The sequence below is a fragment of the Hibiscus syriacus genome, unplaced genomic scaffold (genome assembly GCF_006381635.1).
Source record: "Hibiscus syriacus cultivar Baekdansim isolate YM2019G1 unplaced genomic scaffold, ASM638163v2 tig00109971_pilon, whole genome shotgun sequence".
NCBI classification, from domain to species: domain Eukaryota; kingdom Viridiplantae; phylum Streptophyta; class Magnoliopsida; order Malvales; family Malvaceae; genus Hibiscus; species Hibiscus syriacus.
This window is the reverse complement of record NW_024062542.1, coordinates 560,478-578,378: the sequence shown is the minus strand read 5'-3', so window position 1 is coordinate 578,378 and position 17,901 is coordinate 560,478. Positions and strand designations below refer to the sequence as shown.

General features: G+C 37.3%; 1 protein-coding gene across 2 annotated transcripts; it reads right to left on the bottom strand.

The window, feature by feature from the left end:
• Positions 1 to 2,238: 2,238 nt before the first annotated feature.
• On the bottom strand, positions 2,239 to 14,529 carry LOC120211218 (probable E3 ubiquitin ligase SUD1). Of its 2 annotated transcripts, none has more exons than XM_039209813.1 (9): positions 14,091 to 14,529; positions 12,499 to 13,191; positions 11,046 to 11,813; positions 10,745 to 10,956; positions 10,295 to 10,660; positions 3,504 to 3,661; positions 3,258 to 3,421; positions 3,017 to 3,163; positions 2,239 to 2,859 (listed from the first exon to the last, which is right to left on the bottom strand). In XM_039209813.1, exons 1-9 carry the CDS (start codon positions 14,454 to 14,456, stop codon positions 2,404 to 2,406), a joined length of 3,330 nt encoding a protein of 1,109 aa, XP_039065744.1. In that variant the 5' UTR covers positions 14,457 to 14,529; the 3' UTR covers positions 2,239 to 2,403. The 2 variants fall into 2 exon arrangements, with proteins under 2 accessions (XP_039065744.1, XP_039065743.1); XM_039209812.1 differs by having other exon boundaries at positions 3,504 to 3,664; positions 14,091 to 14,456.
• Positions 14,530 to 17,901: the final 3,372 nt, after the last annotated feature.

Here is a 17,901-nt window from a genome sequence, read left to right as displayed (position 1 = left end):
TTATTCTAAAAAAGTTCAGATGAAGAAAACCGATGTTATTAAAGATAAAAATGGGGCATCAAGGTCATATTTCTGACTACAACAAGAGTTCCATAAATGAAACATTTCTTCTGAGACTTAAATGAAGCAAAGAAGACATAAAGATGCAGATTGATCAGATGATTCTTCAAAAATATAACATAAGTTGCTACACTGATATCCAAAGGTAACCCTAAAAATAAATGATCAAGTGAAGGAAGACCGAGTTCGCAACTTTGAAGTCAAATGAAGGGCTCAACATTCATGCATTCATAAGAACATCATTTGCATAATAGAAAATGCATTACATTGCTACATTTGATTGCATTCAAACATGAAGTTTTACAAGTTTTCATATGAAAAAAGAAGATTCATGATGGAAAATACCTTACAAGTGTAAGGTAGAATTCAAGCCTCAAGTACAAAAATCATGCAAACATCTGAAGAATAGATGGTCGCAATCCACAAAAGAAGTATTATTTCAAAGTGGGGCATGTTACAAAGTTATTTCGAAAAATGAGAAAACAATTTCCAAAGTTTCTCATTTAATTTTTTCTGAAAATGAAATTGTTGAATAGTAAGAAAATGATTTCCAAAGTTTCTTACTTAGTAAACTATTTCCCAAATTTGTAAGTCCTACGGGCCATCCATAAGACATTCAGTGCAGGATGTTTTCAAATAGCAATTTATCTCACTTGAGATTGTTTTTCTTAAAACAAATTGTTTCTCGCTGGAGAAAGTTTCACTTGAAATAGCAATTTATCTCACTTGAGATTGTTTTTCTTAAAACAAACTGCGTCTCGCTTGAGACAGTTTCACTCGAAACAACAATTTATTTCACTTGAGATTGTTTTTCTTAAAACAAACTAGTTCTCACTGGAGAAAGTTTCCCTCGAAACAACAATTTATCTCACTTGAGATTATTTTTCTTAAAACAAACTTTGTCTCTCTTGAGACAGTTTCACTCGAAACATGAAATTTTATCTCATTCGAGATTGTTTTTCTTAAAACAACCACAGAAGGAGTTCACAATGAGAAGAACTCATCTGAAGAAGAAGAATTTCATAATGAGAAGAACTTATTCAACCTTTTGCTTGAATTCATCACTTGATGGATCAACATTGCCAGGTAGAATTCATAATAAGAAGAACTCATCTGAAGAAGGAGAAGAAGTTCATAATGAGAAGAACTTGTTCAACCTTTTGCATGACTCATATGATCCATTGCGATGGATAATATCTTTCGGTATTTATGTATGCAAACTCATAATTTTAAATAAATAAATTCTGAAGTTTGTTATTTTGTTTTATGAACAAATAATAACACTGGATGATTGATTATTTTGATTTATTTTTAGATTATTAGTTGTAGGCTAATTTATCAGAATAAGACCTCTTTTTTATAATCAAAATGACACTTTAATAAATTTTTTTTGTTAAAATGATACCCTTTTGATAAAATTGTGCTTAAACAAGGCGTGTTTGGGAGGTAGCACAATTGTCCATGCAGCAGGTTATGTGGGTGGCTTCTCCCGTGTAAGATTTCATATATAAATAATGTAAGATTTTCATCATATAATTTCAAATCTCATATTGCTTGCATATATATTTAAAGTGATTCAATATAATCTTTTATACATGTATTTATTGTGTGATTGAAGACAAGGTTTACATGCATACGTGTCTGTCATCATTTAACTAACTTGTATAATCATCAATTTTTTATATATATCATACATGTTTTTTTAATAAAATTTATATAATTTTAAGGTCATTATTTTTTTTCCTTTTCATTTTAGTCTTTTATGACATCAACGTAACAATCTATTTAAATGGCCTTGACAGATGCCACGTAGAGAAAGGCACGTACTCTAAAACTAAAACATGCTACATATTCAAATGATCTTGGCAAATGCCACGTAGAGAAAGGCACGTACTATAATACTAAAGCATGTCTTTTGGAAGACGCTTTCTCATAAGCATATGCTTTTACCTAAAGGGTGTCATTTTAGTAAAATTATTTTGGATAAAAATAAAATTGTTTCTGTGACATTTTAGTAAGAAAAGGTTAAGAAGGGTATTGTTCTCATATAAAACTGCCGATTTTAGTGGTTTACTGAATTGGATCATTAGTGTCGTCAAGTTCAAAAGTTGTCGATTCATTATCTTCTAACCTACAAACCCCTATTTGCAAAGTTGATGTACTCTATGCACAAAGAAATACGCTCAATCCAGTACTGCATTGGCTACATTCAAAAACACTACCTACAACGTCGTTCTACACCATCTTTTCAATAATGCATGCAAGCTTTCGAAGCACATTCCAACATATATTATCATCCTCCTCATTTCAATTAGCACGCCTTAGTCTCAATCCCACATCTTCTCAGTCACGCTGGATTATTGCAGTTCCCCGTGGATTATAAATCTGTGCTTCCGAGCAACCCCCTGCCTTGCTTTGATTCTCTTCTGAGTTCTCCCCAAAATTATGAAGTCGACGACCTATAAGATATCGGTCATCCCTTATAGAATTGTGGAGGTTTGTGAACCAGACATGGAATCTCTTCGCACAAAAGCACAAGCAGCTGAAGCAAAGGCATCCTAGCCATGCAAAGCGGTAGACGGCTGAATTGATTACTAATGGGTAGCCGAGCACCGGAAACACGCCTCGGGCTAGTACATACGGTACACACAAGGCTGTCAGCAGCTTCATTATAATGGGACATACGATCTCCCGCAACACCCAAAGGCCCTGCAGTCTAGAAAATCCATCTTCTCTCACCCTTTCAAATTTCACTCGCCAGCTGTCGTCTACCAATGGCATCATATGATCCAGCATAACCTATGCATATAAAAAAAATTCAGATCTCGTGGGAGAATAATTTAATCATTACAAAATAGTAAGAAAATATAAGTGTCCATTGCAAAAACCCGAGGTTAATTACATCACCAAAAAAAATCAGTTGCACATAATCAATAGTGGTAGAAAAAAAACTTACCAGTCTAGTCCAGATCTTAAGAAAAATGAGACCCAATGCCCAATCCTGGTACAATAGGAAAACTGGGCTCTCATCTACAGGAACCCGCATTGGCACAATCACCAAAAGCTCGAAAAGGAGGCCAATAAGAACAGGAATGAAAAAAATCTGTATCACAACACCGATAAAGATTCCTCAGTTGTATATTTGGGGCCCTGAAACAAGTAGAAAACTAATTACACCGGAATACCACACGACATACCCATATTGATAAGAGCATGGAACTCTTGATGACTATCGTGCTCCACTTGGAAATTTGACCAAATATAACCGCTGCCCTCTTTGTTCTAATGTGCTCAATGGAGTATCTAGCCCCAGCTATGGCAGTCCAAATGAAATAGCTACCAATGACGAAAGAATAGAGGTCTATGATTCCGAAACAAAACCCAGTTAGCACTGAAATTACAAAGACACATTGGGGTGGGAGGATCAAATCAAACCACATTACCGTTGCACTTAATGCCATGAGTTATTGGGAGAAGAGGAATGGCGTTGAAAAGAGCTCGTCCAAGTGATATCGGTACTATTATCAAGGAAGAGTTAAAGATTAGCAATGTCATCCAGGCGACCACCAGCAAGAGAACAATGCGGAGAACAAAGCCGTACCTGCTAAAGAATACATCAATGAAATTAGACAGAATGAAATGGAGCAACCTAGAAGCAAAGCAATCTGTGTTTGACTAAATGTAGTAAGAGGAGATGAAAAAGAACAAAACAGAAATTATGTCGAGTCTACAATAACTAACATACTTAAGTGCTAAACATCAAAAGGCACTATTAACCAAAAACACCAAAACTTTTCTGATAACTCTCTATTCAATGAAGAAAATAACTGAGTTGATATCAATGCTAATATTTGCACATTAACAGGCAGAGAACATAGCCAATGTTCTGCAATTAAACAAAGCAAAATTCACTTGGAGGAATCAGATATAAAGAATAATTTGAATATTCATCCCAAAATATGATCAAAGTTCGAGAAATAATTTACAAAAATTCAGATTTTTCCAATGTGCTTAAACCAAATATATAGTTAAAATCTCCCACACTTAACCTATATGTTGGAATTCCTAAAATTAAGGATAAATTTACTTACCTTATTCCTAGGAGTTCCCTTGTACAGTAGGATCTAATCTTAGTCTCTAATTCTTAGGGAGTTATTATTTTTAGGGATTATTTCCTTATTTATACTTAGACTACTCAATAAAGGCTATAAACAATTTAGTAAAAAATAACAACCTTCTTTCTAAGTTTGTTCATGGCATTAGTGCTATAGGAATCATTCGATCTTGCTCCTTTCATTTTTATCTTCTTGTCCCTCTCGTTAATCTTTACTACCTCTCCGATTGAATCCATTTTCCATGGGTGACAATGAAACTCTATCCGAAACTGAGACCTCACAAATGACTCGGACTTTTAACCAAGGAACCTCTCAAGGTGACCTTAATTCCTACCCTCATAATCACCAATCATCGTCTAGATCGAAAAAATTTTCATGCAATGGTTCCAATCGATCATTATGGTAATTCGTGGCCGTGGCAAAATAGGTTACATCAATGAAGAAATTTCTAGACCAGCCCAACAGATGCAACTTGGGAACTCAACAACTCGATTGTAATGGCTTGGCTAATTAACTCAATGGAAGGCCATATAAGTCGCAACTATCTCTTCTTCAAAACTACAAAAGACATGTGGGATGCAATCAAAGAAAACTACTCGGATCTGGGAAACGCCTCCCAAGTATTCGAGATCAAGCTAAAGTTAAAGGATATTCGACAAGGAGCACTCGAAGTAACTTGATCCTCGAGCCCACACATGTGTCTTCATTGGCTATTCCCCCACACAAAAGGGCTATAAGTGTTGCTCACCAACCTTACTCCGAATGTTTATCTCTCGGGATGCCATCTTTTTTGAGAATGAACCATATTTTGCATCATCTTTTCTTCAGGGGGAGACTCTCAATGAAGATGAGACCCTTAATACCCTTCTCATTATACCTCATGAACCTACCTCTACTATCACAAACAAACCTAACAACCCAACAACCATTGTAATTCCAGATTTAGGGAATGTTTTTCCTGTGCAGCAGCAAGAAATTAGCATAATCAATCACACCACCAAAGAACAGCAACAACCTGATCCAGGAAGGCAGCAAAAACAGGCCCCAGAACTCCGGGTATACTCTAGACGATTTTATTCTCCTGAAACTAAAACAACAATGCCAATTTCATCCCCAACAGAGGACTGTTCTGAAACAAAAATCTCACCTCCATCATCCATATATCTTCCAATTGCAGTTCGAAAGGGAACAAAGAGCTGCACTCAACACCCTATTTCTCAGTTTGTGTCCTATGGAAACTTATCTAAGTCTTATAAAGCCTATGTGTCTAATGTTGATACTGTAGAAGTTCCGAAAAACATAGAAGAAGCTCTTAAATAAACTGAGTGGAGGCAAGTTGTGATGGAAGAAATAAAGACTATCAAAGACAATGAAACGTGGGAAGTCTCGGATTTACCAAGTGGTAAAAAGACCGTAGGATGCAGGTGGATCTTCGCTACAAAATTTAAACCCGATGGCAGTATCGACTGATACAAGGCTCGACTGATACAAGGCTCGACTTGTGGCTAAGGGCTTTACTCAAACCTATGGCCTTGATTACGACGAGACGTTTGCACTAGTTGCCAGGCTAAACACCATTCGAGTTCTCCTATCCCTTAATGTCAATTTAGATCGGTCCTTGACCCAATTGGACATAAAAAATGCTTTCCTCTATGGATAATTAAATGAGGAAGTGTAGATGGACTTCCCACCTGGGTTTGAAGAGAGCAAGGGCCAAGTGTGTAAGTTAAAGAAGTCCTTATATGGACAAGCAATCTTCAAGGGCATGGTTCAACCGATTTGCCAAAGCTATGACTAGTAGAAACTATATTCAAGGACAGACTGACCACACTATGTTTTACAAACACTCGAAAAATGGAAAATGTCGCATTCTCATTGTCTATGTGGACGATATAATATTAACAGGGGATGATTCAAGCGAAATTAAAAGGCTAAAAGAGTTTCTTAGTGCTTAATTCGAACTTAAGAACTTGGGGAATCTTAGATATTTTCTTGGAATGGAGGTAGCAAGGTCTAAGGAAGGTATTTCCATCTCACAAAGAAAGTATGTTCTCGACCTGCTTTCTGAAGTTGGTTTGTTGGGCTACAAACCAGCTGAAACTCCTATGTAATTCAATCTTAAATTGGGAACTGATCAGGATGGACAAGATATCGACAGGGGGAGATATCAACGACTAGTAGGGAGACTTATCTACCTATCTCACACTCGTCCAGACATAGCTTTCAGTGTGAGTGTTATCAGCCAGTACATGCACGCTCCAAGGGAGAAACATCTAGAAGCTGCGTACAGGATATTAAGGTATCTCAAAGGGACTCCGGGTAAAGGCCTGCACTTCAAGAAAACTGCCAACCGAATTGTAGAAGTATACACTGATGCAGACTGGGCAGGTGCTGTTAACGACAGACATTCTACAAGTGGCTGTAGCTACGTTTTGGGTAAATCTCATAACATGGAGAATTAAAAAACAGTCTTTTGTAGCATGCAGCAGTGTAGAGGCAGGGTATTGAGCACTATCCCATGGTATATGCGAAGGAATCTGGATACGACTACTGGGAGAACTAAAAGTGTCCTATACCAGACCTATAAAAATGCATTGTGACAACCAGGCAGCTGTCAGTATAGCACATAGTCCTGTTCACCACGATCGCACCAAACATGTGGAAATTGATCGCCACTTCATCAAAGAAAAAATTAACTCGGGTGAGGTTTGTGTTACCTACCTACCTACCTACGAGATAACAAGTTGCAGACTTGTTGACCAAAAGCTTGAGCATAAACATGTTTGAAGAAACTATTGGCAAGCTGGGTTTGATAAATATCTACACTCTAGCTTGAGGGTGAGTGTTGGAATTCCTAAAATTAAGGATAAATTACTTACCTTATTCCTAGGAGTTCCCTTGTACAGTAGGATCTAATCTTAGTCTCTAATTCTTAGGGAGTTATTATTTTTAGGGATTATTTCCTTATTTATACTTAGACTACTCAATAAAGGCTATAAACAATTTAGTAAAAAATAACAACCTTCTTTCTAAGTTTGTTCATGGCATTAGTGCTATAGGAATCATTCGATCTTGCTCCTTTCATTTTTATCTTCTTGTCCCTCTCGTTAATCTTTACTACCTCTCCGGTTGAATCCATTTTCCATGGGTGACAATGAAACTCTATCCGAAACTGAGACCTCACAAATGACTCGGACTTTTAACCAAGGAACCTCTCAAGGTGACCTTAATTCCTACCCTCATAATCACCAATCATCGTCTAGATCGAAAAAATTTCATGCAATGGTTCCAATCGATCATTATGGTAATTCGTGGCCGTGGCAAAATAGGTTACATCAATGAAGAAATTTCTAGACCAGCCCAACAGATGCAACTTGGGAACTCAACAACTCGATTGTAATGGCTTGGCTAATTAACTCAATGGAAGGCCATATAAGTCGCAACTATCTCTTCTTCAAAACTACAAAAGACATGTGGGATGCAATCAAAGAAAACTACTCGGATCTGGGAAACGCCTCCCAAGTATTCGAGATCAAGCTAAAGTTAAAGGATATTCGACAAGGAGCACTCGAAGTAACTTGATCCTCGAGCCCACACATGTGTCTTCATTGGCTATTCCCCCACACAAAAGGGCTATAAGTGTTGCTCACCAACCTTACTCCGAATGTTTATCTCTCGGGATGCCATCTTTTTTGAGAATGAACCATATTTTGCATCATCTCTTCTTCAGGGGGAGACTCTCAATGAAGATGAGACCCTTAATACCCTTCTCATTATACCTCATGAACCTACCTCTACTATCACAAACAAACCTAACAACCCAACAACCATTGTAATTCCAGATTTAGGGAATGTTTTTCCTGTGCAGCAGCAAGAAATTAGCATAATCAATCACACCACCAAAGAACAGCAACAACCTGATCCAGGAAGGCAGCAAAAACAGGCCCCAGAACTCCGGGTATACTCTAGACGATTTTATTCTCCTGAAACTAAAACAACAATGCCAATTTCATCCCCAACAGAGGACTGTTCTGAAACAAAAATCTCACCTCCATCATCCATATATCTTCCAATTGCAGTTCGAAAGGGAACAAAGAGCTGCACTCAACACCCTATTTCTCAGTTTGTGTCCTATGGAAACTTATCTAAGTCTTATAAAGCCTATGTGTCTAATGTTGATACTGTAGAAGTTCCGAAAAACATAGAAGAAGCTCTTAAATAAACTGAGTGGAGGCAAGTTGTGATGGAAAGAAATAAAGACTATCAAAGACAATGAAACGTGGGAAGTCTCGGATTTACCAAGTGGTAAAAAGACCGTAGGATGCAGGTGGATCTTCGCTACAAAATTTAAACCCGATGGCAGTATCGACTGATACAAGGCTCGACTGATACAAGGCTCGACTTGTGGCTAAGGGCTTTACTCAAACCTATGGCCTTGATTACGACGAGACGTTTGCACTAGTTGCCAGGCTAAACACCATTCGAGTTCTCCTATCCCTTAATGTCAATTTAGATCGGTCCTTGACCCAATTGGACATAAAAAATGCTTTCCTCTATGGATAATTAAATGAGGAAGTGTAGATGGACTTCCCACCTGGGTTTGAAGAGAGCAAGGGCCAAGTGTGTAAGTTAAAGAAGTCCTTATATGGACAAGCAATATTCAAGGGCATGGTTCAACCGATTTGCCAAAGCTATGACTAGTAGAAACTATATTCAAGGACAGACTGACCACACTATGTTTTACAAACACTCGAAAAATGGAAAATGTCGCATTCTCATTGTCTATGTGGACGATATAATATTAACAGGGGATGATTCAAGCGAAATTAAAAGGCTAAAAGAGTTTCTTAGTGCTTAATTCGAACTTAAGAACTTGGGGAATCTTAGATATTTTCTTGGAATGGAGGTAGCAAGGTCTAAGGAAGGTATTTCCATCTCACAAAGAAAGTATGTTCTCGACCTGCTTTCTGAAGTTGGTTTGTTGGGCTACAAACCAGCTGAAACTCCTATGTAATTCAATCTTAAATTGGGAACTGATCAGGATGGACAAGATATCGACAGGGGGAGATATCAACGACTAGTAGGGAGACTTATCTACCTATCTCACACTCGTCCAGACATAGCTTTCAGTGTGAGTGTTATCAGCCAGTACATGCACGCTCCAAGGGAGAAACATCTAGAAGCTGCGTACAGGATATTAAGGTATCTCAAAGGGACTCCGGGTAAAGGCCTGCACTTCAAGAAAACTGCCAACCGAATTGTAGAAGTATACACTGATGCAGACTGGGCAGGTGTGTTAACGACAGACATTCTACAAGTGGCTGTAGCTACGTTTTGGGTAAATCTCATAACATGGAGAATTAAAAAACAGTCTTTTGTAGCATGCAGCAGTGTAGAGGCAGGGTATTGAGCACTATCCCATGGTATATGCGAAGGAATCTGGATACGACTACTGGGAGAACTAAAAGTGTCCTATACCAGACCTATAAAAATGCATTGTGACAACCAGGCAGCTGTCAGTATAGCACATAGTCCTGTTCACCACGATCGCACCAAACATGTGGAAATTGATCGCCACTTCATCAAAGAAAAAATTAACTCGGGTGAGGTTTGTGTTACCTACCTACCTACCTACGAGATAACAAGTTGCAGACTTGTTGACCAAAAGCTTGAGCATAAACATGTTTGAAGAAACTATTGGCAAGCTGGGTTTGATAAATATCTACACTCTAGCTTGAGGGTGAGTGTTGGAATTCCTAAAATTAAGGATAAATTACTTACCTTATTCCTAGGAGTTCCCTTGTACAGTAGGATCTAATCTTAGTCTCTAATTCTTAGGGAGTTACTTATTTTTAGGGATTGTTTCCTTATTTATACTTAGACTACCCTATAAAGGCTGTAAATTATTTAGTAAAGAATAACAACCTTTTTTCTAAGTTTGTTCACTATACAGTATCTAACCCTAGAATAACTTCCTTGTAAGTGCAAATTCAATGAGCAAATGATCTTTATAAAGTCGAATCACTGAGCAAAACTACATGAAAATAAACCATAAGCAAAGCTGAATATTTTCAGACCTTAATGTAAATCAGATCTTTAAAAAGCACCACATAACTTACTCTGAATCAGTTCGTTCATCCCCATCAAGCTCCTCCACGACATTAGAATTCCCTGATGCGAGAAGACCTCTATTTGGATCATCATCAGCAACAAATGCAACCATGGCCTGTTCCTGTCCACCTAGTTGCACAACTTGTGGTCTATCCTGTTGACCGGGTACCACATTGGCATTTTCCTGGCCACCATTCTCCTCAGGTCTGGGAAGTAAAAACTCTGTTAAGCCTAATGCTCTGCCAACGGTAGTAAACCAATAGTGGAGAAGAGACTTGATTGTTGTCCGCAATTTAAAATGCTTAATGGCAAATGGAATGCATATTTGAAAGAGAAGCATATCAGCTGGGATCTCAGTAAATGGGTCAGAAACCCTGTAACAAGGAAATCATTTAAATGTAAGCTAACAAGAAGCATACATAAGTGAGTCGATGAGAAAAGTTATGTGCCATCCTTACGATATATCAAGTGGGAAAATAAATGGTGCTATCTTCATAGCAAGCTGGACTGGCAAGAATACCAGCATTACAATCAAACTTCCATAAACTGCAACTGATAACAAGACTCTCCGAGCATGCTTGTTTACAGGATCATCAATTAAATCACGAAAGGGATTGTAGTTTGGATCAGCTGGGTCTCGTAGGAAGTATAGAACACCATTGCGTAAAACCTGTCCATAACAAAAATTATATTATCAGACTCATGACATAACATCTTAAAGTAAACATTTGTATTATATAGGATAAGAAAGAGGATTACCCCTCGAAGAAGGCTGACAAAGATGCTTATTTGTAGCATGTACACAATTCCAACAACCCAATGAACCAATGAACTAGCTAAAGGTGAGAATGAGAAGAACTGAAGCCTTTGAGACATTGATTTCCCAAACATCCTTATAGTGCATACATCTAGCCACCATCCACACATCAAAGGAAAAGCCCCAAGCTCAATTACAAGGAGGAAAGCAACTTTAATCATTGTCATCAAATGCCTCATTGCCGCCAGGAATTTCCTGAACAGGGATGGAATTGTCTCAACTATCGAAGCAATTCCATACAACCTCCCCATTGTCAAAGGCTCGCCCCTAGTGTACCTAATCAAGGTGACAACACCCAGGTAGAAGAAGACTAAAGAGAATATAAACATATATCCAACAACAAGAGTTGTAACATCAGACAACCTTGATGCTCCAATACTTGCTCCTTTCAAGACATCTGCTGAAAATGGTGCGCTTGTGTTGCTTGAAATTTCACCTACTGCACTAGAGTTTGCATTCAAGATTTCTGCAACTTGACCAAGTATGCTATTGCCTTGGCCTTCAGGTGTCAAATTTGTAACTGCAGTTAATGCATTCTTCAATGAGATATTTGCTAAGGAAAGGGTAGTGTCTATCACTGGCATGACTGCTGACAACACTGGACCACTTGCAGAAGAGAAAAGCCAAGATACATAAAGGAGAATAAGGCGGCCAAGTGTAAAAGGCATATAAATCACAACGCTAAGGAATACCATATTGCTGGCTAGAACCTGCAGGAACAAATCATCAAATGATGGCAGAATAGTGTTAAATTGGGGGGGGGGGGCTAAAAATTTGTGTTTAGTTTCTTTTCTTAGCACATACTATATTACAGATTGTCACAATTTCAAAAAGCTGTAACAAGAATAGATTTAAAGAAGGAAAAAAAAAGCATTAGCATGTCTTTGACAATTGAAGTCTACACAGTGAAGATCCATAAGTAGTAACAAATAAACAAAACAACAATAGAATTATAAGATTAAAACCGGATGCAAAGTCATGCAGAGAATGATAAAACCACATACTGCAGTCTATTGTCTGTATTTTGGAAGTGCAAACATTTAAAGGAACAATAAAAAAAAGTCAAGTATAACGCTCATTAACAAGGTAAATGATTCATGAAAAATTTCCTCCACTGAAAGTATATCAAGTTTGTCATGCAACAGAGTGCTAAACTTTAAGTTCTCAAATTCCAAATTAGCATCAATGGCCTAAGCCATATACAAACAAATGCAAACAGACAAATCACCCTTTGTTTTTGAGGCTGATATATTGATAAGCTAGTCTCATCACCTAAAGGTTCCCAAGAAAATCCCCAACCAAAAGGCAAGTCAAGCGCTTAAATAACATTAGTAAAAGAATACCAATTGGAAGATAAGCATAAATAGTAAAATTAAAACAACTGAAGAAACTTACGGTGAATGCATTCTCAACCAAATGAAAAACAGGACCCTGCATGCCAACAAGCTCATCAAAAGGTACATCCTCAGCAGCATCAGCATCTTCCAGACCATCAAACATGTGTTCAACATGAGCTTCAAGACGAGCTGCATGCATTTCCAAACGAGCTGCCACATTTTCAGCATTCCTTCTGATCATTTGACCATCTCCACCAACACCTTGTGCTCCAACAGCATCTTCACCATTACCATCAGCGGCAAAATTCCAATTAGCTTGTCCAGGGGGTCGCCTAGCAACACGAGCACCATTCATATCCCCTTCATCTTCTCTATCAGCATCTTGTCCTCCAAGCTCTCGCAAATGTCGAAAATAATCCCTCAAAGAAGTTGCTCCAAGAAAAATAAACACAATGCTAGCAGAAAGTAGGAATCCATGCAAACAACCAGTAAGAATGATTGTGGTAGAAGCATGGCTTAATAATAATCTCTGAGCTTCGCCAAAACTCCTGACGAATGCCAACCGCCATATCCAAAAGGTAATGAAAGGTATTATGAGAAGCCAGACAGAAAGCACAAAACTAAGACGCAAAAAGAACTGCATAACATGACAAGCTTTCATTGTCATCCCAACAACAAACTCCTGAAAAGGAAGCCTTGCTGGGGCATTCTCAGCATACACAGGGGAGAAAGAAAACGCATGCTTGCAAACCTGCAAAGCAAGTCAAGTTAAAGCATTATAATCACAGAGCAAATCTACTTGTTGAGGCATGTGTGTGTGTATGTATATATAGAGAGAGAATTAACAGGGGGGGAACCACATGAACAATAAGATTTTTTAAGCATGAATTTAAAGAAAAAAGAATGCGAGGAAAGGGAGAGTAGTATGAGACATAAACAGAGAAATAGGGAGAGGACGTAGAGAAATAGCTCAGACATGTCAGTTTACTAATTTGCATACCAAAAACTGAATTTAAGAAAACCATACTTGCAACATTGAAACATAAAGTATTTTAGAACTGCTAATTTCCCCCAAAAGCTACGAAATTCATTCACATGGCATAACTATTTATCATGCATAACCTCAAGTCCAAGGCAAATCTCTAACTGCACTTACTTGGAATCTTAAATCATGCAATGGAGACATTTATAATAATAATAATAATAAATCTGAAGCTTGACTGCTTCACAAGAATTTTTATTGCCACCAGTATTTATTCAGTTCAAAGTTAAAGAAGCTAGTTGCAGCTAATGACATCTCGGACTCGGATCGTTAAAAGCCCATGAAAATCATAAAAAAAACATGTTTTCACCTCATACAACTGCAAATACCGCCGAGTTGGAGACACGTAGCACATACAACACAAAAATGTCGTTCTTTTCAAATTCCAAGACTTATAAAAATGATCAGCGAAGAATTATAAGAAAATCCAAAATTAGTCTTCATTTCTTAATCACTTCTATTAATCATTATAAGATCACAGCTAATCCAAACACCAAAGCGTGAAATTCAATTAAAAATAAACATAAAACCCTAACTGAAAATAACCTTCAAAGAATATTCCTATCATTTTATACCAGAATTACAAGAAAAGGAAAAGAAAACCTAACCTCGCATTGGCGAGCGTTGCTGTGATTGATCCACTGAAGAAGGCAATCCTGGTGGACATATTTTATGCTGCCGCTACAAGCGCAGGGGTATCGAAGCGGATTGCCAGCATCTCCCGGATTCCGGCAGATCCTACAAACATCTTCCTCTTCTTCCTCCTCCTCCATATCGGGACCATATTTCGAAGCCAACGCGGCCAACGACACCGTTGACGCCGTAGATGACGTCGCTTTTTCATCCTTCTCCAATGATGAGGAAGACGTGGATGGCGAAGGCTTTACGCCGTCTGCTATAGCATCCTCTGCGGAAGAAGTGGGGATTTCATCGCCCAGGGAAGAAGAAGGCGGAACCGCGGGGGCTATCTCCATTGGGATTAGTCAGCTCAATGAGTTTGCGTGAGAGTAACCGAGTCAGGATGCTAATTTATATATTTTCCTTCTTTTTCCGTCTAGACGACTTTGAGATAGATGCTATTTGGAAAATTCGTTCGGATGCCGAGTTTGCCCCTCATGTCTGTTACGCGGAAGATTCATATTGGCTGCTCATGCTCTTTCGTTTTTACGTTATGACTAAAAATCGGTCAATATAAAAATAAGTGACTACATTATAGGATACTTTTTATTTAAATATTTAAATTATTTTTTTATTATTTTAAGTATTTCAATGATAACTATAACCGTGAATCAATTTTTTTAAATGACACCAGATGATTTTATAAATTATATTTTGTTTAAAAATTTTAAAATATTATTATATTTATAAAAAGTTTTAGTTTCTTTAAAATTATAAAAAGCGACCGAACGGCCGATCGTCTTCCTCCTCTTCTTCACCTTATCTCCCGTGGCAGCCGCTCGACCGGAGCCCACAGATTCGGCTCGTTGAACGGTAGATATCCGGCGTGGACAACTCATTTTCTCGGACGTGGGAAACAGTGTCTCTATCATCTTCCATCCACACTCGAGCTCATTTTCATCTTCATTAGAGCCAAAATCTTTAATCTCTGCATGCACATTTAATTGTTCACCAGCTCTCTCCCTAGCAAACATATATTTTTCTCTAAATCCATCTCCAATCTTTTTCAAGTACAAGTTCAACCTCATGAAAATTATTTTCTATCCAATTCCCGTCTTCGCTGATCGCCCTTGTTCTCTACTCCTACCAATGCTTTCTTGAGAAAAGTTAGAGGAACATTTTCTTTGCATTCTTCATCCTTTTACTTTAAGCATGTACTCTTTATCCCCCTGAATAGCACTTTCACTATTTCACAAGCATTTACAGAATCTGTAGACTCTGAATCTCCGTTGGAACTGCCGCGTGGGAACATTTTGTTACTCGCATCTATTATCTGCTTTATACTTTTACTTGATTTTTTTTAATCATTGGTGGAAATTAATCAGGAGCACCTTCTCGCACAACTTCCATTACAGATTCTTGGTTAAGAAGCTTTTCTTTGTTGATTTTGAGGCAAGGAACTTCCTAGCTTCCATTGCAATTTGGGCACTTGTTTTGTATATTCTCCACGACTGATATCTACCATTCAACGATCGACCGCTTGGCTGTTTGAGAAACAGTGGGGTTCTTTTTATAATTTTAAATAAATTATTTTTTATAAATATAATAATATTTTTTAAAAAAATTTTAAAAATAAAATTTGTAAAATTACATGAATCTGACACATGTCAATGAGTTTTTTAACGGTTAATACGACTGAAATATCTGAAATAATAACATAAATAAAGTTAAATACATAAATTGACCGAAAAATAGTTTAAAATCTTAAATGTGGAAAAAATATAATTTGATCGCTTATTTTTATATTTATATTTAGCCAAAAATGGTCTTTTTGTTTACATGAATTTTGTTTTATATTATAAAATTGAATTTTCAGAATTTAATCATTACATTCTAGTCTATCCAAATTTAGTATTTTTTTATGAAGATTAAAAATTAATATTTAACTGTCATTTTGTTATTAATTTGAACTTTAAAATATAATAATCTATATGTACAAAATAAAAAAATAATTTAGTGATACTATGTAATAAAAGAATAAAAGTAAAAATTCAAAGTTTATATGTTCACTAAAAATATGTTAATTTTTTTAACCTTTTTACTTAAAATACGAGGTCAAATTATAAAAATTAAAATAGAGATATTAATCTTTTTATTCAATTCAATTATGTTGTTAGTCCTTTTTATTCTTCTATAAAATATGCAGTGTTATGAACATATAAAAGAAAAGTGAACATACTTATCCAAAAAAAAAGTGAACATTTCTTCTTCTTCTTTTATTTTTAATTTTTTATAACGACTTGTTAGTATATTAGTATTATGAGCTGTTTGAAAATGTTAATATGGTTGTTATTAAAGTCAAAGTTGATTACCAATATTAGGGATTCAAAACGCTGTCATGGTAGTGTTTTCGATCATGTCGTGTCTACCGCAATTACGCTTATAGCGGGTGCTATTGCAGGTGTAGCGAGTATATTAAAAGTCAGCGCTACCACTATTTTGCGGGAGCTATCGCAGTTACGGACGACTATTTAAAACCCTGACCAAGATTCAGTTACTATAGTCTTGGTTTGATTTGGTGTATAAAAGAACATGTTCTAGTTGTTTATGAAGAAGGTTGTTTTCTGAGGTATTTTCATAATCATTCTTGTTAATCTTTCATGATAGCAGAGGTTTTGTCTTCAAGAATGGTGGAAGTTTCTGTTACCGTTACCAAGCCTTCTACAAACAAGTCTATTTCTATTAGGTTTGATGACTCCAATGATTCTTTGGAGGCAACAAGTATTGTTTGCGATCGAGAGTTTGGCCCTTGTCAACCATGTTAACGGGACCTTGGTTGTGCCTCCACAATATGTTTTTAATGAGGTGTTAAGGTTGCTAATGGTGAGTTTCTAGCGTATAAGCAACAAGATAGTGCCTTATGTTCATGGTTGCTCTCTTCAATTGGTGCTTCGATTCTCACTTCCTTGGTGAATTGCAAGACTGCCTTGGATATATGGGAAAATATTCAGCATCTTTTCTCTGTTTCTTTGACCACGAAGATTATGGACCTTTATTGTTCGTTGAAGTCTCTTCGCGAAAGAGATCAAAACATGAGAGAGTATCTTTCTCAGATACAAGCCATTTGTGACAGTCTTGCTGCGTGTGGCAATCCTCTCACTGAGACTATGCATATTTTTGCGATTCTTTCTAGTTTACCGCCGGAGTTTGAGCCGGTGGTGGCCGTGATAACCTTGAGTCAACAACCGTTTGGTCTTAATGGTGTGTGTAACGTTCTTTTAGACACTGAAGCAAGGCAACTGGAGTTCTTGAGTCAAAATGCTTCGGTGAATTTGGTGCAAGGCTCGGTGCCTAATGGGTCCATGACTAGACAAGGCCCATTTCATAGTCAGGGGTTTCATAATCAGTTGGGTCAGTCGTTTTCTTGTTCTAATTTTCTCCCGACCATGCCAAGCGGCGTCTTTGGAGTTTATGGAGCTGGTTGTCACGGACTTAATCTCTCAATAAGCCTCGTGCGACTTTATCTCCTTTTCGCCCCTCGCGATAGCTAAGTCAGCCTCACTCAAACTCGTGCTAGTGTGGGAAAGGATTGACAAGGGAACAAAGAAGAAAGAAAAGAATTTTGGAAGAAAGCTTGTTGATATGCTTGAAAGCTTACAACTCTTGGATGATTTACAAATGAGGATTCTACATCTATTTATAGCCTCCCACCTCCTCAATGGACGATGGAGATTGACTTGATCCTACGGTAGGGAGAGATTATCTAGAATTCTCCATAATTTCCTACCTAACATGGAAGAC

Coding starts and splice junctions, on each gene's coding strand:
- LOC120211218 (XM_039209812.1), bottom strand. CDS start 14,456: ATGGAGATAGCCCCCGCGGTTCCGCCTTCTTCTTCCCTGGGCGATGAA. Junction 13,192..14,090: donor GCAACGCTCGCCAATGCGAG/GTTAGGTTTTCT, acceptor CTTGCTTTGCAG/GTTTGCAAGCATGCGTTTTC. Junction 2,860..3,016: donor TTAAGATCTGGACTAGACTG/GTAAGTTTTTTT, acceptor TTATATGCATAG/GTTATGCTGGATCATATGAT.